At 41.8% G+C, this 23,298-nt stretch overlaps 1 protein-coding gene and 1 long non-coding RNA gene across 4 annotated transcripts; both read left to right on the top strand.

Annotated features, from left to right (window-relative positions):
• Positions 1-7,166: 7,166 nt before the first annotated feature.
• Positions 7,167-15,718, top strand: LOC120045135. The gene is made up of 5 exons (XR_005476631.1): positions 7,167-8,340; positions 8,736-8,873; positions 9,009-9,163; positions 10,862-10,993; positions 13,994-15,718. It is a non-coding gene; the product is annotated as an uncharacterized LOC120045135 (long non-coding RNA).
• Positions 15,719-16,142: 424 nt separating this feature from the next.
• On the top strand, positions 16,143-23,167 carry LOC120045134 (zinc finger protein 711-like). Of its 3 annotated transcripts, none has more exons than XM_038990040.1 (8): positions 16,143-16,306; positions 18,620-18,714; positions 18,820-19,266; positions 20,149-20,307; positions 20,408-20,545; positions 20,681-20,815; positions 20,976-21,119; positions 21,222-23,167. In XM_038990040.1, the coding sequence occupies exons 2-8, from the start codon at positions 18,636-18,638 to the stop codon at positions 22,397-22,399; spliced, it is 2,280 nt and encodes a 759-aa protein (XP_038845968.1). In that variant the 5' UTR covers positions 16,143-16,306; positions 18,620-18,635; the 3' UTR covers positions 22,400-23,167. The 3 variants fall into 3 exon arrangements, with proteins under 3 accessions (XP_038845968.1, XP_038845967.1, XP_038845969.1); XM_038990039.1 differs by having other exon boundaries at positions 18,617-18,714; XM_038990041.1 differs by lacking the exon at positions 20,149-20,307 and having other exon boundaries at positions 18,617-18,714.
• The last annotated feature ends 131 nt before the right edge of the window (positions 23,168-23,298 follow it).

Here is a 23,298-nt window from a genome sequence, read left to right as displayed (position 1 = left end):
AAACCCAGCAGCGTTGCAGTTCTTGACTCAAACCGGTGCATCTGGCACCTACTACCATACCCTGTTCCGAAGGCACTTCAATATTTTGGTCTTGCCCAATCACCCTCTGAATGGCACACAATCCATGTCTCAAGGCTTAAAAATACATTAACCTGTCTCCTCCCCTTCAGCTACACTGATTTGAAGTGGATTTAACAGGTGATCTCAATAAGAGCTAGCTTTCACCTGGCAAGTATGTCACAGGTGTCAAACTCATTCCACGAGGGCAAAGTGTCTGGGTTTTCGCTTGTACTTGATTGATGAATTAAGGTCACTAATTGGCAAGGAATTTCCCACACCTGGTTGTCTAGGGATTAATTGAAAGGAAAACACATAAACCTGCGGGCACGAGGCTCTCCGTGGAATGAGTATGAAACCCCCTAGTCTGTCATGGAAAGATTTTGTACACAGTGTATACCTAATGAATGTGATTCAATGTCTCGTGCACATCTGCCATCTTTTATTCGTCAAGCAATAAGGCCTTTAATGCATGGAGCTTCTAATGTCCCTGTCACATTCATTTAGCTTTACTAACCCAAGTATTTTTGCGAGGTATTGGAAAGTTCAAATTATTAAAGGAACTTCAGCGCTCAAACTTGGGAAGCCTTCGCGCACTCGCCGCTTGGGGTAGCATGTGCCCCTTCAACTTCAGTTCAGTCTTCGTCCATTTAGAAACCGACTGCTTGAGCAGCTCAAAAGCCTGCGTATGTGTAAGGCCTAATATTTTCTCCTTTTTATTATAAAGTATTGTCATCCATATAACTCAAACACGGCTGTATCTGCTTTAATAACTGGTAAGCGCAATACACTGCAAGGCCGTTATACCCCAGAATCAAATCTTTATGATGTTTTTACTGTTTAAATTAGTCTGATTTTTGAGCTGAAACTATAACTCCCTTTTAAAACCGAGTCAACTCTAAGAAAGACATCTGCAGATTGATTTGAGGATCCTTGTTGCCTTATGTGGAAAATGTGCAGGATTTAACATTGCTCCCATGATATGAGATATCCTGCCCTCCAACATGGACACTTGAAATGGATTTATTGGGTTATGATCTTGGAACAATAAAATGATATCTGTAACTTTGAATCGTTTTCATTATTTGTTATGTTTTTTATCTATGCAATTCAAAGTGAAACTATGATTGGGGAACTTGTCAGTCAGCAGAGGTCTCAGTCTAAAGTTGCTGTTTTCATATGTATGACTTATATTCCTTTGATGTAATAAACCATTTATTTGGGGGTAGATGCATCACACACAAACAGCGCATGCCTACCACCAAATAATGAGAGTAAAGTAAGGTGTCCACAGCAGCCGTAGTACTAGGGCGGTAGTAGCCTACCTGGCGCTGCTGACAAAAATTCAAAATGAATGGAACAATCTGTAAGGGGGAGGGGGGAATGACTGGTGGTTGGCTGACACCGGTTGTCTACCGTTATCAACTGGCCTTGTGTGGTGAGGAGTATCAAATAATGGCTATCAAACAAAAACACTGTTTTTACTAATGGTGCCATATATTCGATTGTTATACATATAAAATGTGTAGCTAGCAATTTCTATTGTTAGAATAGGAGAATGTTAGCGATGTGTGTGTGTGTATATATTACATTTGAAGTCCAAAGTTTACATACACTTAGGTTGGAGTCATTAAAATTAGTTTCTCCAACCACTCCACACATTTCTTGTTATAAAACTATAGTTTTGGCAAGTCGGTTAGGACATCTACTTTGTGCATGACCCAAGTAATTTTTCCAACAATTGTTTACAGACATTATTTCACAATTCCAGTGGGTCAGAAGTTTACATACACTAAGTTGACTGTGCCTTTAAACAGCTTGGAAAATTACAGAAAAGGATGCCATGGCTTTAGAAGCTTCTGATAGGCTAATTGACATCATTTGAGTCAATTGGAGGTGTACCTGTGGATGTATTTCAAGGCCTACCTTCAAACTCAGTGCCTCTTTGCTTGACATCCTGGGGAAATCAGCCAAGACCTGAAAAATAATTATAGACCTCCAGAAGTCTGGTTCATCCTTGGGAGCAATTTCCAAACGCCTGAAGGTACCACGTTCATCTGTACAAACAATAGTACGCAAGTATAAACACCATGGGACCACGCAGCGGTCACCGCTCAGGAAGGAGGCGCATTCTGTCTCCTAAAGATGAACGTACTTTGGTGAGAAAAGTGCAAATGAATCCCAGAACAACAGCAAAGGACCTTGTGAAGATGCTGGAGGAAACGGGTACAAAAGTATCTATATCCACAGTAAAACGAGTCCTATATCGACATAACCTGAAAGGCCGCTCAGCAAGGAAGAAGCCACTGCTCCAAAACCGCCATAAAGCCAGACTACGGTTTGCAACTGCACACGGGGACAAAGATCATACTTTTTGGAGAACTGTCCTCTGGTCTGAAGAAACACAAATAGAACTGTTTGGCCATAATGACCATTGTTATGTTTGGAGGAAAAAGGGGGACGCTTGCAAGCCGAAGAACACCATCCCAACCGTGAAGCACGGGTGGCAGGATCATGTTGTGGGGGTGCTTTGCTGCAGGAGGGACTGGTGCACTTCACAAAATAGATGGTATCATGAGGGAGGAAAATGATGTGGATATATTGAAGCAACATCTCAAGACATCAGTCAGGAAGTTAAAGCTTGGTCGCAAATGTGTCTTCCAAATGGACAATGACCCCAAGCATACTTCCAAAGTTGTGGCAAAATGGCTTAAGGACAACAAAGTCACGGTATTTGAGTGGCCATCACAAAGCCCTGACCTCAATCCCATAGAAAACTTGTGGGCAGAACTGAAAAAGCGTGTGTGAGCAAGGAGCCCTACAACCCTGACTCAGTTACACCAGCTCTGTCAGGAGCAATGGGCCAGAATTCACCCAACTTATTGTGGGAAGCTTGTGGAAGGCTACCTAAAACGTTTGACCCAAGTTAAACAATTTAAAGGAAATGCTACCAAATACTAATTGAGTGTATGTAAACTTCTGACCCACTGGGAATGTGATGAAAGAAATAAAAGCTGAAATAAATCATTCTCTCTACTATTATTCTGACATTTCACATTCTTAAAATAAAGTGGTGATCCTAACTGACCTAAAACAGGGATTTTTTACTAGGATTACATGTCAGGAATTGTGAAAAACTGAGTTTAAATGTATTTGGCCAAGGTGTATGTAAACTTCCGTCTTCAACTGGGGTGGCAGGGTAGCCTAGTGGTTAGAGCGTTGGACTAGTAACCGAAAGGTTGCAAGTTCGAATTCCTGAGCTGACAAGGTACAAATCTGTCGTGCTGCCCCTGAACAAGGCAGTTAACCTCTAATTCCTCCCAAACCCGGATCCGGGAGCACCCCCATCAGTAAAAAAGCTGACTAGCATAGCCTAGCATAGCGTCACAAGTAAATACTAGCATCTAAATATCATTAAATCACAAGTCCAAGACACCAGATGAAAGATACACATCTTGTGAATCCAGCCATCATTTCAGATTTTTAAAATGTTTTACAGGGAAGACACAATATGTAAATCTATTAGCTAACCACGTTAGCAAAAGACACCACTTTTCTTACTCCACCATTTTTTTACTGCATCAGTAGCTATCACAAATTCGACCAAATAAAGATATAAATAGCCACTAACCAAGAAACAACTTCATCAGATGACAGTCTGATAACATATTTATTGTATAGCATATGTTTTGTTAGAAAAATGTGCATATTTCAGGTATAAATCATAGTTTACCATTGCAGCCACCATCACAACTCTCACCAAAGCGACTAGAATAACTACAGAGACCATCGTGTATTACCTAATTACTCATCATAAAACATTTCTTAAAAATACACAGCGTACAGCAAATGAAAGACACAGATCTTGTGAATCCAGCCAATATTTCAGATTTTCTAAGTGTTTTACAGCGAAAACACAATATAGCGTTATATTAGCTTACCACAATAGCAAACATCACAACAGCATTGATTCAAGCCAAAAATAGCGATAACGTATAAACCACCAAAATATATAAATTTTTTCACTAACCTTCTCAGAATTCTTCAGATGACAGTCCTATAACATCATATTACACAATGCATATAGAGTTTGTTCGAAAATGTGCATATTTAGCGGCACAAATCGTGGTTATACAATGTGATTAGTGGCCGAAACTTCAAGCAATCTGTCCGGCGCCATCTTGGAGAGGCACCTATTCTAATCGAAAACTATTCATAAACTTGACTAAAAAATACAAGTTGGACAGCAAATGAAAGACAAATTAGTTCTTAATGCAATCGCTGTGTTACATTTTTAAAATTAACGTTACTTCAGCATACAGCGTGCGCTAAAGCGAGACCGCACCGAAATTCATGGCGGAATTATTATTTGACATTTGTCAACATAAATACGAATTAACAACATAAAGATTGCTTACTATTTGCCGAGCTTCCATCAGAATCTTGGGCAAGGTGTCCTTTCTCCAGAACAATCGTCTTTTGGTTGAAAGATGTCCTCTTCTCATGTGGAAATAGCAGCTAACGATAGCCACCCACTGGAGAGGTGTCCAACTCGTGAAAGCGCATCACAAAGAAATCCAGGAAAATCGCAATAAACTGATATAAACTGCTATAAGTCGGTTTAAATTAACTACCTTATGATGTCTTTAACAACTATAACGAATAAAAACATGACCGGAGATATAGAACTGCTAAAACGAAAGCTTTGCAGGAGGCCATTGTGATGTTCCTGCTGCGCCAGGCGCCCCGTTGAAAAGAGCGGTACTTCCGTTCCACGGTCTTATATAGGGCCCCAGATTGCGCAATCCACTCCATTCAAATTCTCCCCGCTTACTGAAATCTAGAGGAAGGCGTATGCAGTGCATGTAGCCCGATGGCTTACATGGGGACTTATAAACTGACCTCAGAACAGGGACCTCGATTTCTGAAATCTCACTCCCTGACAGGAAATGTGCTGCAGAATGAGTTCTGTTTCACTCAGAGAAATAATTCAAACGGTTTTAGAAACTAGAGAGTGTTTTCTATCCAATAGTAATAATAATATGCATATTGTACGAGCAAGAATTGAGTACGAGGCAGTTTAATTTGGGAACGAATTTTTACAAAGTCGAAATGGCGCCCCACCCAGGCCGTCATTGAAAATAAGAATTTGTTCATAACTGACTTGCCTAGTTAAATAAAGGTAAAATAAATCAAATAAACTGTATATATCTCAGCAAAAAAAGAAACGTCCCTTTTTCAGGACCCTGTCTAATTCGTAAAAATCCAAATAACTTCACAAATCTTCATTGTAAAGGGTTTAAACACTGGCTTATTCAATGAACCATAAACAAGGAATGAACCTGTGGAACGGTCATTAAGACACTAACAGCTTACAGACGGTAGGAAATTAAGGTCACAGTTATGAAAACTGAGGACACTAAAGAGGCCTTTCTACTGACTGAAAAACACCAAAAGAAAGATGCTCAAGGTCCCTGCTCATCTGCATGGACGTGCCTTAGGCATGCTGCAAGGAGGCATGAGGATGGCAGATGTGTCCAGGGCAATAAATTGCAATATCCGTACTGTGAGACGCCTAAGACAGCGCTACAAGGAGACAGGACGGACAGCTGATCGTCCTTGGCGTGGCAGACCACGTTTAACAACACCTGCACAGGATTGGTACATCCAAACATCACACCTGCGGAACAGGTACAGGATGGCAACAACAACTGCCCGAGTTACACCATGAATGCACAATCCCTCCATCAAATCAAATGTATTTATATAGCCCTTCTTACATCAGCTGATATCTCAAAGGGCTGTACAGAAACCCAGCCTAAAACCCCAAACAGCAAGCAATGCCGGTGTAGATGCACGGTGGCTAGGAAAAACTCCCTAGAAAGGCCAAAACCTAGGAAGAAACCTAGAGAGGAACCAGGCTATGAGGGGTGGCCAGTCCTCTTCTGGCTGTGCCGGGTGGAGATTATAACAGAACATGGCCAAGATGTTCAAATGTTCATAAATGACCAGCATGGTCAAATAATAATAATCACAGTAGTTGTCGAGGGTGCAACAGGTCAGCACCTCAGGAGTAAATGTCAGTTGAATTTTCATAGCTGATCATTGAGAGTATCTCTACCGCTCCTGCTGTCTCTAGAGAGTTGAAAACAGCAGGTGCTCAGACTGTCCTCAATAGGCTGAGAGAGGCTGGACTGAGGGCTTGTAGGCCTGTTGTAAGGCAGGTCCTCACCGGCAACAACGTCGCCTATGGGCACAAACCCACCGTCGCTGGACCAGACAGGACTGGCAAAAAGTGCTCTTCACTAACAAGTCGCAGTTTTGTCTCACCAGGGGTGATGGTCAGATTCGCGTTTATCGCGGAAGGAATGAGCGTTACACAGAGGCCTGTACTCTGGAGCGGAATCGATTTGGAGGTGGCGGGTCCGTCATGGTCTGGGGCGGTGTGTCACAGCATCATCGGACTGAGCTTGTTGTCATTGCAGGCAATCTCAACGCTGTGCGTTACAGGGAAGACATCCTCCTCCCTCGTGTGGTACCCTTCCTGCAGGCTCATCCTGACATGACCCTCCAGCATGACAATGCCACCAGCCATACTGCTCGTTCTGTGCATGATTTCCTGCAAGACAGGAATGTCAGTGTTATGCCATGGCCAGTGAAGAGCCCGGATCTCAATTCCTTTGAGCACTTCTGGGACCCGTTGAATCGGAGGGTGAGGGCTAGGGCCATTCCCCCCAGATATGTCCGGGAACTTGCAGGCGCCTTGGTGGAAGAATGGGGTAACATCTCACAGCAAGAACTGGCAAATCTAGTGCAATCCATGAGGAGGAGATGCACTGCAGTACTTAATGCAGCTGGTGACCACACCAGATACTGACTGTTACTTTTGATTTTGACCCCCCCCCCCCCCCCCCCCTTTGTTCAGGGACACATTCAATTTCTGTTAGTCACATGTCTGTGGAACTTGTTCAGTTTATGTCTCAGTTGTTGAATCTTGTTATGTTCATAGACATATTTACACATGTTAAGTTTGCTGAAAATAAATGCATTTGACAGTGAGAGGACGTTTCTTTTTTTGCTGAGTGTATTTTTATATATATATAGCTAAATTCCCGGTTAAGTCAGAACGCTAGCTATTGTTAACTTAGCTAACTAGTAATATCAGTGTTAGGGTATGTTGTTGAGATGTAGATAAGAAAGCTATATTAATAAATCTAGATGGTTAAAACCCCTTCATATCCTTAACTTGGTCATTTAAAAATGTCTAGATGTATTGGTTTTATTAGCGGTCACGACCATCTGATTTGCCAGGCCAGAACAGTAAGGGTTCATGGCCGAGGTCGAGTATGATGAGTGACTGTGTGTGACCTGACCTATGATGGCTAGCAAGTCATTACTCATTACTTATGACTGCAGGTGTCACCAAGTCGGCTCCTCAGATTTTCTTTGGTTTTCTTCAGAGGCAGCTTGTCAGACTCTTTAATCCACATTAGAACCTGGCACTGAGCTTTAAAGCCATCCAAGCGCGCTGTTGAGTCTCTCCTGCTGCAAGTCTGTGTCAGTACACAAGAGTGTAGTGGATGTATACAGTGGCTCTACATTTCGAGAGTTGTTTTGGACGTTGATAATATTGGGTTTACTTGATGTCACTTTTAGATCCATTTTACATTTGGTTTCTGAATTCAGTGTATATTTCAGATGGAGCTTTTTATTTTTCAGTGTGGTCATCTGGTCAAGTAGTGCTGTTCAATCAGTGAAAAGTAAAGAACGCTGAAGAATTGGAGAAAGGTTGAGGCCGGACACAGGGATGGAGCAGGACATTACTGCACTGGAACTGGGAGAAGTGCGCAAGATACATGAATTAGTGCGGAGAATGGAAATTGAAAATTAAGCTCTAAGCAAGAGGCAAAGAAATATCAACACCAACAACCAGGCTCTCTCTGGTGGGCTCATCAGCTGTCCCTCTTCGCTGGAGGAACGTCAAAATGTATGTGATTTGCTGGACCCTGAACCAGCGGAGGTTAGCGGTGGAGATGGTATATCTCCATCTCCTCTTGAAAGCCCCAGAGAGAAACTAGTGGGGCAGGATGCACACATATATGATGGCTGTTATGCACACTTGCCCCACAGTGACATGTTGGAGGAGACACACTGGCAGGGATGCATGGGGTCAGAGGAGCTGGTAGACAGGGACACAGAGAAGGGAGCAGAGCAGTCTGCTCTCGACCTGGTGGACCTCCTGGACCTAGAGGAGGGCTGTGAGCTGGAGAATGAAGAGAGCTGGTAGGTACCTGCACTTTTTAATAAAAACTGAACTGTGTATACTGTCAATAATAAGACTATTCTAAATCATTGCAGCAACATTTTTGTCCATGTATCCCTTTTCAAACAACCTGCTTTTTTAATACCTCAATTGCTTAGTTTTAATTCAGAGTGCTTAAAATGATGCTCCAGAACTTTTGTATAATTTCAGCCAGTAGTTTTGAAAGTGGTGCTCACGAGCCAAAGCAGTCCCTGTTATTTGTGTACTACGTCATCCAATTGTGTACTACCTCATCCAATTCATATGATATGTTATGAATCCAATTCGTACAATATGTAACAAATTTATTGTGTTTAAGATCCTGGACTGCATCTTTAATCAGAATCCAATAACATACTATCTCATTCGTTCTTAGGTTATATGAGTCACCCAAGAAACAGGCATCTGCTGAAAGAAGCGATAGGTCACCTATAAAGTGGTGCAGACGGGTTCTGGACAACCCCAGCCCTGAAACAGGTGGCATGTCACACACTAATTGATATCCTGGACCAAAGTAAGTACTGCACAGTATATTACAATCTCTCACTCAAATTGACACAGACTAAAATTGGCCACTTGGTCGTGTCTATGCTTTATCATCCTGAACAGGTAACTTCTATTAATTAAATGTCCCTCTTCTTTCCCTTAGAGACAAGATGGAGGAGTATCTTTCGCAGTCCCTTCCACAGACATCCTGTAGCCTTTCCTGACACTGGCTATCTTTGCATGGGCTCACCTTCCACTCTGTACCACAGATCAACTAACAGAAGTCAACAAACCAATAAACCTAACAGCTCATGTAGGGTACGATCTGTAGAAAATAATTCCCAATTCGTAAAACTGTTCTCTACGAAGGGTGCTTGTACATGTAGTGATATACAGTACATTCGGAAAGTATTCAGACCCCTTGACTTTTTCCACATTTTGTTACGTTACAGCCTTAGTCTAAAATGGATTAAAGAAAGAAATTCCTCATCAATCTACACACAATACACACAATAGCGAAAACAGGTTTTTAGACATTTTTGCAAATGTATTAACAACAGAAATACCTTATTTACATAAGTATTCAGACCCTTTGCTATAAGACTAGAAATTGAGCTCAAGTGCATCCTGTTTCCATTGATCATCCTTGAGATGTTTCTACAACTTGAGACCACCTGTGGTAAATTCAATTGATTGGACACGATTTGGAAAGGCACACAACTATCTATATAAGGTCCCACAGTTGACAGTGCATGTCAGAGCAAAAATCAAGTCATGAAGTCGAAGGAATTGTCCGTAGAGCTCTGAGACAGGATTGACTCGAGGCACAGATCTGTGGAAGGGTTCCAAAAAATGTCTGCAGCATTGAAGGTCCCAAAGAACACAGGGACCTCTATCATTCTTAAATGGAAGAAGTTTGGAACCACCAAGACTCTTCCTAGAGCTGGCCGCCCAGCCAAACTGAACAATCGGGGGTGAAGGGCCTTGGTCAGGGAGGTGACCAAGAACCCGATGGTCACTCTGACAGAGCTCCAGAGTTCCTCTGTGGAGATGGGAGAACCTTCAAGAAGGACAACCATCTCTGCAGCACTCCACCAATTAGGCCTTTATGGTAGAGTGGCCAGACGGAAGCCATTCCTCAGTAAAAGGCACATGACAGCCCTTTGGAGTTTGCCAAAAGGCACCTAAAGGACTCTCAGACCATAAGAAACAAGATTCTCTGGTCTGATGAAACCAAGATTGAACTCTTTGCCCTGAATGCCAAGAGTCACGTCTGGAGGAAACCTGGCACCATCCCTACGGTGAAGAATGGTGGTGGCAGCATCATGTTGTGGGATGTTTTTCAATGGCAGAGACTGGGAGACTAGTCAGGATCGAGGGAAAGATGAACAGAGCAAAGTACAGAGAGATCCTTTATGAAAACCTGCTCCAGAGCGCTCAGGCCCTCAGACTGGGGCAACGGTTCACCTTCCAACAGGACCCCGACCCTCAGTACACAGCCAAGACAATGCAGGAGTGGCTTTGGGACAAGTCTCTGAATGTCCTTGAGTGGCCCAGCCAGAGCCCGGACTTGAGCCCGATCTAACATCTCTGGAGAGACCTAAAAAATAGCTGTGCAGCGACGCTCCCCATCCAACCTGACGGAGCTTGAGAGGATCTGCAAAGAAGAATGGGAGAAACTCCCCAAATACACAGTGTGCCAAGCTTGTAGCGTCATACCCAAGAAGACTTGAGGCTGTAATCACTGCCAAAGGTGCTTCAACAAAGTACTGAGTAAAGGCTCTGAATACTTATGTAAATGTGGTATTTCAGTTTTTTGGGGGGGTATTGTGTGTAGATTGATGAGGGGAAAAAACAACAATTTAATCCATTTAAGAGTATGGCTGTAACGTAACAAAATGTGGAAAAAGTCAAGAAGTCTGAATACTTTCCGAATGCAGTGTAACTCCCACCGACTACAATTCCAGATTGTCCTGGTTGTATTTACTCAGTGTCTCTATTGCTTTGGTATTTCAGATAACAATGATGCTAGTTTACCACCCTGCATGGATGAGAATGAGCCAAGTGTCTCAGATGACTCCATCACCATGGGCTACAGGCTGCAGGACCTCACTGACATCCAGGTCATGGCTCGCATGCAGGAGAAGAGTGAGTGTGGAAACCCTCTAGTTTTGATTCATACATAGGTCATTCTTGGGCTGCGGTAATATTTTTTACAAATATACATTTTTTACTAGAATAAGTGCATTTTCTGAACACCCCACAACATTAAGTACATACTAAACCTTAAAGAAAAAATATTTTCCCACCTCAGGCATTAAGGCTCTTTTATTATTGTACATTTTTGTCTGACATGGACACTGTTTATCTTCAATCTGGAAGTTGTCTGAATATGATTATAAAAGATAGTTGTGTCCCCCAAACCAATTGAATTATTATAAATATAAAATATATGTCAAATCTCAGAATTTTGTTATATTAAACCATGAAATAGACACATTATGTGTCAGTGGGATCATAATTTAAAATTTAAAAATGCTTTCAATTCAGAATTTTAACATAAATCTAATCTTCTTGGGATTGTCCTTAACATTTCAGACTGAGCTCAGAAAACATTAAATTCATATTTATTCATCTTTGCCATTTTATTTAACAAATATTGTCATGTGACAGGGTTGAGACTAGGGTGACAGGGTTGAATACTGTAACGGGGTTAAAGAGACATATCGGTTTCCATATAAACTAGTTTAGTTTACTATCAAAATCCCTCCAAGATTTACCCCAAGACATTGCATTTCATTGTATGCAACCATGTAATAAGGACATTAGATATATTTAGAATAATCTGGGTTTTATTAACCAAACTGCAGTAAATATCGAAACAAATAAAAACACATCAGGCATTAGGGTAATTAATGACATTCAACAGGTTTCATCATCAAACTGTAGGAACATTTTCCAAGGGCATTTAGAATTTTTACCTTTGTTTAACTAGCCAAGTCAATTAAGAACAAATTATTTTTTACAATGACGGCCTAGGGGTTAACTGCCTTGTTCAGGGGCAGAACAACAGATTTATACCTTGTCAGCTCGGGAATTCGATCTAGCAACCTTTCGGTTACTTGCCCAACACTCTAACCACTAGGCTACCTGCCTCCCCAGGCTGTTCTAGAATGCTAGAACAGCTGTAACTACAGCACTAGTGTCAGCATGACTATCCTTCTCAGGAGCACCATATTCATTCATTCATGGTTTTCTTCCTGAGAGTATCCCACACATCTCTCTCAACCTCTACGTGGCGGGATGTCACACGCTATGAGGGTGGAATCATTTCAAGGACTTCATCAAACTGATACCAGTGGATGTCGTCTCAAGGCCATACAAATCTGTTTGGTCCTACACGATGCATACATTTCACTTGTATACTCATTTCATCCGTGCCGAGGATGATGCCTGGATAAAGGTCATCATCATATTCCACTACACACCACTGCCCAAGAAGACCTGGATTTCGTCCATGGGTTGTGGATTTTCCTCATTGGCTGGCTGTTCTGGAGCAGCCAGGACCTTCTGCCTGGAACTGAAGTGCTGTGAGTTAAAGCATGTAAAGTTCAGGTCCTTTGTTGAACAAAGGCAGCTGACATCACGAAACATCAGCTCATCAGGAGCAAGGGTGATGACCTGGAGTACTCTCATGGTGGAGGGCACTGCTTTTATCGGGCTTGGCATCATCTCCATCGCACGTTCAACATCAGCACTCTTCATAAAGAACAGCTTCACTGACGTGTTTGTCTCACGGAGGGCTTTGTAAAAGCTCCTGTGCATCACTGATATCACGGCCTTTAGCCACCAACCTGTCCACCGTTCACTTCAACGTTCCTCCCACACCATCAGGAGACCCTTTTCTATGGCTTGACTCCAAAAAGTTCCATGTACCAGCTTTGAATCCACGTTTGTGTAATTCTGTTGTGAAAAGCAGGAAGTTGCCATCTCTGACGCTCTCTCTCTCTCAAGGTATTGTTCCCTTTTTTCTGGGTCAGCATTTTGACGTGCTCGACACTACCTTTGTCTTCTTAGAATATATACATGTATACACTATAATCCTTGAGTAATTTAGGATCTAGAGTGACTTAAAGGAACAACTAACACTCTCCTAACACCTGCCTTAAAATATATTTTTTGTTCACATGGAACACATTACAGCATGTTTCATAAGTGAATATGAACAATGTATAATATATTGAATAATTAATTTGTTTAGATGCAATATTCATAAATAAAGTAAATAACTCAACTCTGTCACAGGTTTACAACCCCGTTACAATGAAATGTGGCGGGGTTGAGTGTGACGGGGGTTGAGATTTTTGGCTCAAAATGGCCTCTGCTCCTCATGTGGTGAAGGGACAGGAGACCACATCTTGTGCATGAAATGAATAGATTGTATATTTTTATGGGTTAAAGTATAATTTTGATAAGTACTAGTTTTCCATCTTTCTTCCATGTAACGGGGTTGAGTTAGTCAACCCAACGATCCCCAAAAGACTTTAAAAAACAACAAAGTACAGATATAAAAGAATGTGATTACTTGCCTGTTTCTGTACCATACAGTTGAAAGTTGTTGAAGATGTCACTTCCTGTTAATGATGAGGGTGGACTGACCATTTTTATTGGCAGAGTTTGGTTGGCATTACGGGGTTGAGTGTAGACTGAGGGACAGAGCTAAATTGTGTGATTTTAATCAATAATCAGGAATTTATTTGATAAAAATACTTTCTCAACAAAAGAACACAACTATATGTTTGCATTAATGGCAAAAGTTATTAATTATGTGCACATTTTAATATAAATTTCCCAAGTGAAATTTAAGTGAAACACCTGGGTGACATGACACAATTCTCAGTGTCAGTTAAAAAATAAGATTTTTTAATAATAAAGTTTAAATTAATGCTATATTTATTTCAATTCATTATATTGGACATTTCAATGTATATACAACATCTTTTAACATATGATTTTGGTGACCCAATTCTTGTAATATAAAAAGTCAGAGGGACTGAAATATTACCTGAGCCCAAGAATGACCCACATACTATGCATAATTACTTTACTTGTGAAGAGGGTGTTTGACAGTGTTTTCCTTCTCCCAAGGTTTAAGACAGGACTATTCCTCCATCCCTGCTGCTGCCACACCATTCAGGAGTGTTGGTACAGCCATGCTGTCACCTTGTAATTATGGCTACAGTGATCTGGAGTTCGACAAGTATAGTCTGGAGGACACAGTCGCATACACACCTCTTCCCAGCCAGCTGCCCCACTACCGGCTCTCTCCATTGGGCCAGTCATCCAGATCCATAGCCCAGCCTGGTCACAGCAGCCAGCTGCCGAGGCCACCACTCAATCTAAGCTGCTTAAACTCGCAAAGAGCATAGGTAAAAAGAGCACCTGAATAGAAAATCCAATTTGACACACAAATTCACATATTGACTTTTACTTGAAAACAAAAACAAATCGACACTACCAGTTTAACATGATCTGCTATGTGTGTTTGACCGATTGTATATGTGAAATGGGAGTTGACCCAGATGTAGGTTGTTGTTGTAGAAGAGCTGAAAAGCTACATGCCCAACGTGGATTTACCATCTCCTCGCACCAGCCTCCACTCCCTACAGGCAGTCAGGAACAGCCGCATCCTGGAGGCTAACGGCCACAAACCACCCCACCTCCCGCTTGACCCTTATCACAGGTTCTACCAGGTCTCCACCTGGTGGGTTAGTATTTTATTAGGGAGAGCATATACCAAACCATAATGTCTATACACACCATCATGTACATATATATTTATATTTTGGACTATGACATTTTTTATTCTGATATTTTTGGGATATTGTTAGGTATTACTGCACTGTTGGAGCTAGAAACTGAAGCATTTCACTGCACCTGCGATAACGTCTGCAAAATATGTGTACACCACCAATAAAATTTGATTGCATTTCAGCAAGCGTATATAAATCCATAGGAATTGAATTTTGTACTTGCTTTTATTTCATACACATGTTTAGGCCATAATATTTCCAAACTTATGATTACCTCCTACAGTAGGTGCGTCTTCAGTCAAGCTTGGGAGTGGTGGCCGATCTTCATTTGTCCCTGCCAAAACCTTGAGCTCAAGTGACCCTGCGACTGGAGCAGTAAGCCAGTCCCTGAGAGAATTATTTCAGGCCTCTTCCATCAGAGGGCTGCAGAGACCCCAGTCCCTTAGCCCCGCTGGTTTGAGGAACCCCTGTCCCAGTAAGGACCTCTCAGTTGGAGAGTACCTGTCAAGTCATGGTCGTGTCTATGCCTCCCCTGAGAGATCCACTACCCTGGCTTGGGACAGAATGGGGCAGCCTGCCAATGCACGTAGGCAAAACGGTGTACTCAACATCCCTTAGTAATCTGTAACAAACTCTCACTCAAAATAATTTCACTTAATGTATTAAAGTACATTAAACAGTAGGTTTGATTTCTGTGCATTTCAATTGAGTTGTAATTTTCTTCTGCCGATCATACAGTACTGATTTATTTAGTATGGCTTCACAATCCCTTCCACTGGAACTGGACACATCCCTCCTTTCTCAGTTATAAATGCAATGTGCTGCACAATGCTAAATTCCAAACGACCTCCAACAAATCAATCTTAATTTGATTCAAATGTTTTGATTTGACACACAAATACACATACTTAGAACTGATACAGTATATAATTATTAACATAAAGTATCACACAGGCCTCGGTCATAAAACACCATCCTTTTCTGCATACTACTTTTACACTGGTTTACATGTAAATGTCTTCCTCAATCACTCCAGTACCCCTGCACATTGAAATAATGGTACTGCACTGACCTGTATATAAAACCTGTATATAACTGCATTCTCGTGTTTAATTTTTTCCTCTCTCCATTTCACTTGTATTATTTCTATCTCCTTTTTTTCTTCTCCATTTCACTTGTATTATTTCTATCTATTTTACTATATCTATTGTGCATTATTTGAAAAGAGCACACAAGTTACTGTTTTACACCTACTTTATTCTGTGCCAATTTGTTGCCAAGTAAGTGAGCAGTTGTGGTATACACTGCACTTCCACCTATTAGTTAGTACATACAGACATGTTTAAGATTTCTAAACTTTACAATAGTTACATGACGTATGTCTAGTTGTAGAGACAGGGACCAGCAGTTTTGGAATAAAATATTGAAGACTGAGCGCAGTCTACTCCCCCACCGCCCCCACCCTTCCGAGCTATCAGGGAGCTACGTGATTGGTCCAGGCCCGAAAAACAGCCTTAAGGATCTAGAATGTTGTACAGGCCTCTCATTTGCACCATGAGAAATATAACCTAATTTAATAAGAAGACTGCGGAAAGACTGTTCGAACCCGAGAAGTGTCATTTAAAAAAGACACCAGTGACTTGGTTTGGTAAGTATGTATTATGTTTAATGCAATATGACAACGGGGCCTTGTCACGAAGGCCTACGGGCCTCCACCCCAGTCGAAAAAAGCAACAATGGTGGCTAGCTAGCCAAGCTAATTATCGGCATAGCTAGCTCGGAAATATATCGTGACTTTTGCAAGCCGATGTTCATTTGTGTTTTCTTTCAGTGCACACTTTCTAAAGTATATACACAGTTGTGGGTTTACTGCGTTTATTTTACAAATAATATTGTAGACAATTGCTGGGAATGCTATTGCTAACTAGTTAGCTCGTTAATTTAGCACAGAACAGAAAAACATTTGCAGAGCGTCAGTATTGCACACTTGTTGGAGTCCTGAAAAAAATCATAGATTCGATATATGCTTAAATATCATTTAGCATATTATTCATGCGTATTCATTATTTTTGCTACATTCACCTGCGCGCTCGAGCTATACGTCATTGTTGGCGGGGTTATGTGCCCACAATGTAAACAGAAGCGGCCATATTTATTGCGTCTGGGCGCTCTCTCTGCTGCCTGTCAGTGGGTTGTAACTAGACGGAGTACAGCTACGACCGGAAGTGACTTTTCGTGGCAGGCTAGGAGAACATTTTAGCTAACCCTTTCCTAACCTTAACATCATTATCCTAACCTGCTACGAAAAAGTCACTTTCGGTTATAACGGTATTCCACCCAGGTAGGATAATTTACGCGGCTGTGACTAGATGCAGTACAGCTACAACCGGAAGGGACTTTTCCTAGCAGGTTAGGAGAGCATTGTAGCTAACCCTTTTCCTAACATAAACCTTATTCTCCTAACCTGACACGTTAATTATACTAACCTGCTGCGTAAGTTCTCCTAACCTGCTACGAAAAAGTCACTTCCAGTTGTAACTATATAACACCTAGTCAAAATTAACTTACTCAGCAGGTTATGAAAATGAACATAGAGGTTAGGAGAATTAGGTTAAGGTTAAGAAAAATAGTTAGGGTGGTGTGGAAATACTTACACAGGGACACTTGAAGTCAATCTTAAATTAATCGTTGTTTATTTGTCAGCGTGCTGGACAGGTTCCAACAAACTTAATGCACCATAGTGAATGTCTGTCAGAAGCTCTCCCTGGGCAGCCCCAGCAGTTGTCTTATATACAGTTATACACAGACAAGTTATATTTGCATGATTTGCATCATTACCATTTCATTCATGTGACCGACCAATACTGGTTCATAACATGTGACAGACCATTACCTCACTAGGCTTCTTCTCTCTAAGCTGAGACCTGGAAACTGAGATCTCTTTCTCAAAACAATGTCTGGGTGTACTGCCAAATTGCAGATACTGATAAGTGAGGATTTGTTAAATCAGTCACTTGTATGAACACAGAAATTGGTTATTAGAACAACACATGAATAGACCACAGATATTATCAGAAAAGCACAAACATTAAAATTCCCATTACAAGGGTTAGCTAAAATGTTCTCCTAACCTGCTTCGAAATGTTAACTTCCGTTCGTAGCTGTACTCCATGTAGTCACAACCTAGTCAGTGGGCTACTGCAAGACTGTGTCAAAGCACTGTAACTACAGTGGTTACAAAGTGGCATTGATTCATTACTGTCACCCACAACAAAGTTCAAATTCTGGTACGTTATCAAATGAGTCCTGGAAGCATGTTTTTTTTTCTTCACGTGAACGCCAGTAATATCACACCTCAACCTATCCAAATGTTGTGCATCACCTGTAAGAATGTATGAATATAAACATGATTTTGTAGATTTTTGCTTCCCATTAAATTTAGCAATGCATCATCAACCACATTACTTCTGCATTTATCGGATAGTTGACCCTTTCTCCTTATAATATAAGATATTATAAAGGCCCATCCAATCTTATAAAAAGTAATCAAGCATTATAGCTGTCTGCTTTATTTCCACAAAAACAATAATTTTTCAGGATAGATAATGTAATGGAAACTGATTTATCGGCTATGTGTTTTCCTTTTCTCTATTTCAAGTGTCTTCTCCCTTGCTGATGACAACAACAAAAAAGCATAACACTTCACTGATGGTTTGAGAGCTCAGCATCAAATGTGAATGCTGAAATGCAATGTGTTTTTAATCTTAATCTTAACATTTAGTAATTTTATGTCAATGTTTATTCAGCATTGATTACAGCATTGATGAAGATCAGTCTGTTGATTATTTAATTGAATCAAATGTGTTGACACATTTGTATTGATTTGTGCATTGACAGAGGTCCTGATTGATCAGATAAAATGAGATCAACTTAATCCTCTCCTCTTTTGTGTTTGTAGCAGACAGGATACAAATAGAATGGACCGTGGTGGAGGGGTCCTGAACTTTCAGATGCAGAACTCAAAGATGCAACACACAATGATAATGCAGGATTTTGGTATGTCATCTTTATCAATACTCCATGGCCTTTTGTTTATTTGACTGTGCCTGTGTATGTTCGAACTGATAAGATGAGTCTAACAGTTCCTCCTGACTTCCCCAGTGGCAGGTATGGGTGGCATGGCGCACATCGATGGTGACCACATTGTGGTGTCTGTGCCAGAGGCGGTGCTGGTGTCAGATGTGGTGACTGATGAGGAGGGCATCACATTTGAGCATGACCTGGGCTCAGAGGTTGTAGAGGGGCCAGACATCTGCTGCAGTGATGACCCTGACGGCATGATCATGACTGAGTCGGTCCTGGGGGCTGAGGTGGCCATCGATGAGGTGCTGGACTCAGACCACCATCAACATGTGCTGACAGCAGAGCTCATAGAGGAATCTGACAGTGTTCCTGACCGGGTGTTTGAGATGGTCACGGAGGAGATCATGGTCTCTAACTGCAACTCAGAGACATATGTGGAGGAGATGGAAGACTCTGCAGTCACCATCGAGGAGCAGGACGATGAGGATGGGGGGATTGTCTCTGAGGACTACCTGGTGATCTCCTGTAAGTCGCATACATCTTCTGTTCTTAGAACTACTAGCATTTCATGGTAAGGTCTACTACACCTGTTGTATTCGGCGCATGTGACAAATACAATTTGATTTGATTTGCTCCAACACTCACAGAATAATTGCCTCTAATAGGATGAGTCAGAGAATGTACACACCCTACATATTTATTTGGACAGTGAAGCTTAAACGGTTAATTTAGCTCTATACTCCAGCATTTTGGATTTGAGATCAAATGTTTTATGATGCGAAAGAACAGAATGTCACCTTTTATTTGAAGGTATCTGTTTTACCGTTTACAAATGAAAGCACTTTAGGTATCTAGTCCATTTGAAGGTGTGCTAAGTATTTGGGCAAATTCACTTATAGTGTATTAAATTTAGTCTAAAGTTTAGTGGTCCCATATTCCTAGCACGCAATGACTACATCAAGCTTGTGACTCTACAAACTTGTTGGATGCATTTGCAGTTTGCATTATTTACCATGAATTTCTATTGGGCACAACATAATCTGAAACACAACCAAAACAAACTGCAAATGCATCCAACAAGCTTGATGTACTCATTGTGTGCTAGGAATATGGGACCAAGTACTAAACTTAAGACTAACTTGAATACACGATATGTGAATTTGCCCAAATACTTAAGACACCTTCAAATGGGGTGACTAGATACATAAAGTGCATTCATTTGTAAACGGTAAAACAGATATGTGTGAAAATACCTTCAAATAAAAGGTGACATTCTGTACTGTCGCCTCATATGAAACATTTGATCTCAAATCCAAAATGCTAGATTATAGAGCCAAATTAAAAGTTTTAGCTTCACTGTCTAAATAAATACGTAGGGGAGTGAACATAATTGTGCTGTTTGTGCAGTGGATGATGTTGAGGAGAAGTTGGACATGGAGGACACGCCCCTGAAGATGGGTTCTGAGGTGATGCCTGAGGAGGATGGCTCCAAAGAGGGCGACTACGACTCTGAGTGCATCAAAGTCTACATCTTCAAGGCAGAGGCTGATGATGATGTTGACATAGGCGAGGACTGCTATTATTTGGCTTTCTGAAAGTTACGACTTATTTGAAAGGCACACCTCTGTTTAGTTTTCCTGACTTCAGACGTTTACTGTGAGTGCAGGTGGCACAGAGATTGTAGCTGAGAGTGACTTCCACAACGGTCACGCAGTGCTGGAGACTGGGGGCATTGGCAAGCTGTCTCGAGAGAAGATGGTCTACATGGCAGTGAAAGACCCTTCCCAGGAGGATTCAGAGATCAGTGAGTCCCCTGAATTACCAGCACTTCCTCCAATCCCTTATACACATCAGATCATATGTCTGTCTTATTCTTTTTGTCCCAATAAGTGGTTATAGTATTAAATATAGTGACTACGTTTTGCTTGTCTCTGAGCAGACTGTGCTGAGATGGCAAATGAGGTGTACATGGAGGTGATAGTGGGAGAGGAGGATGCCCCTGCCATTCAGGACTCACTGGAAGACTCCAGCCACAATAAGAACTTTGGCACCATAGCCTGGGCTGCAGCTTATGGTAAAGCTGACTCCTTTCATTCATAGACATACATTCAGTATGCTGTAAGATAGAATTCTACATTTAGCCTTACATTTGGATTTTGTTCACATCATGATTTTTGAGTGTGTTGAATTGGTGGATGTTGTATATGACATAGGCTCAAAATCATTTTCTCTAGGTAACAGTCTGGACTCCAGGCTGGAGAACAAGAACAACACAGGTACACATTACCTGAAGATCAGCGACAGCCTGAGTACAAGTAGAGCTCTCAAACAGAATATCAAGAAAAAGAAGAAGGGAGAGACACGTCAGTGTCAGACAGGTATGGGGTTCTATGTTCATTAAACCATACAATTTTATAATTTTAGCTTTTAGCTGTAGTCCTAACACTGCCTGGTCTTTTTTCTTCCACTCTTCTGCCCAGCTGTGATCATTGGTCCAGATGGCCAACCTCTGACTGTGTACCCCTGTCACATCTGCGGGAAAAAGTTCAGATCACGAGGCTTCCTGAAGATCCACATGAAGAACCACCCGGACCACATGTTCAAGAAGAAGTACCAGTGCACAGACTGTGACTTTACCACCAACAAGAAGGTCAACTTCCATAACCACCTGGAGGGCCACAAGCTCATAGTGAAGAGTGACAGGGTACCAGAGTTCACTGAGTTCACGCGGCGTTACTGTGTGGAGAGCCCCCTCAGCTCCAACAAGCTTATCCTGCGTGACCAGGAACCCAAGCTGCACCACTGTAAGTATTGTGACTATGAGACAGCCGAGCAGGGTCTGCTCAACCGCCACCTGCTGGCCGTGCACAGCAAGAGCTTTGCCCACGTATGTGTGGAGTGTGCTAAGGGTTTCCGCCATCCCTCAGAGCTCAAGAAACACATGAGGACACACACAGGTGAGAAGCCTTACCACTGCCAGCACTGTGAGTTCCGCTGTGCCGACCAGTCCAACCTGAAGACCCACATAAAGAGTAAGCACGGCGCTGAGCTGCCCTTCAAGTGTGGACACTGCCCCCAGGCCTTCCCTGACGAGCGGGAGCTGCAGAGGCACATGGAGATCTTCCAGGGCCACAAGACGCACCAGTGTCCGCACTGCGAGCACAAGAGCACCAACTCCAGTGACCTGAAGCGCCACATTATCTCTGTGCACACCAAAGACTTCCCTCACAAGTGTGATGTGTGTGAGAAGGGCTTCCACCGGCCCTCGGAGCTCAAAAAACATGCAGAGACTCACAAAGGTGCCAGGCTGCACCAGTGCCGCCACTGTGACTTCAAGACGCCGGACCCGTTCATACTCAGCCGCCACATCCTGTCCGTCCACACCAAAGACTTGCCATTCAAGTGTAAGCGCTGTCGACGGGGCTTCAGGCATCAGCTGGAACTGAAGAAGCACATGAAGACCCACAGTGGACGGAAAGTGTACCAGTGCCAGTACTGTGAGTACAGCTCCTCTGACGCTTCCGGTTTCAAACGGCACGTCATATCCATCCACACCAAGGACTATCCCCACCGTTGTGACTACTGCACTAAAGGCTTCCGTAGGCCCTCTGAAAAGAGCCAGCACATTGCGCGGCATCACAAGGACATTTTAATGTAGAGTTCTACTTCACACACCCTTTCCCATATTCAGAACAATCCTATTCTCACTCACTATAGAGCAGGGAAATACAATGGTTTCAATGTGGTAAAGAATGACAATTGTCACATTTTCTTACAACTTTATTAGTTATTTATTAACCTTGTCCTCACATCACCATTAGTACTCAAACCTAGGATGCTATTCAAACAAACCTCAAGTCAGGCAAGTCCTGAATCAGAACATTGCTGAAAGTACATGTTTGTGCCTGGATTGTTTGAATAGCACAACACTTGTTATATGCAGTATCAGTGCTAAGATCATTTGATTTGAACTAATGTCATGTTTGATTGACTGCTGACTATTCTCATTTTGACCTTGGGATAACTGTTCTCTGACAAGTCATTGTATGGTTTTTAGTACTGTTTCTGCTAGCAATAAACTGTGAAAATAATGCATTTTAAAGACCCAGTTATAATTGCAAATATAAACAGTCATCTGTGTCAGTTTTCTCTGTATTCAAAGGGATGGAAAGGGGATGTGGACGACTCTGCTTTGTATTCGTATGTGTCCATTATGCATTGAAATAATCGCTTCTCAGACAATCGGGGGTTTTCATTTTTTCCCCACTAGTAAAATCATCTTGCTCAGAGCCAACAACATCATGTTCACTATCAGGAATGTCTCTCATGCATCAGACAAAATCAGTGTTATCTATTCTCATGTCTCAACTGAAATTTTAGGAGCTCCTTTAGTAAATAAAGACATCTGATAAATTGTTCACCTCAACCTATTACTTTCATTCACTCTTCATATTAACTTTTTGCCATCATTCATTCAGTAACAAATAATGTAGCAACAGGTGGATTTGTGTTAAGATGACACTGCTTTGCATCTTACATGGGCACCTACTGACATCA

Source organism: Salvelinus namaycush, chromosome 3 (genome assembly GCF_016432855.1).
Source record: "Salvelinus namaycush isolate Seneca chromosome 3, SaNama_1.0, whole genome shotgun sequence".
NCBI classification, from domain to species: Eukaryota; Metazoa; Chordata; class Actinopteri; order Salmoniformes; family Salmonidae; genus Salvelinus; species Salvelinus namaycush.
This window is presented reverse-complemented; position numbering and strand designations above follow the sequence as displayed.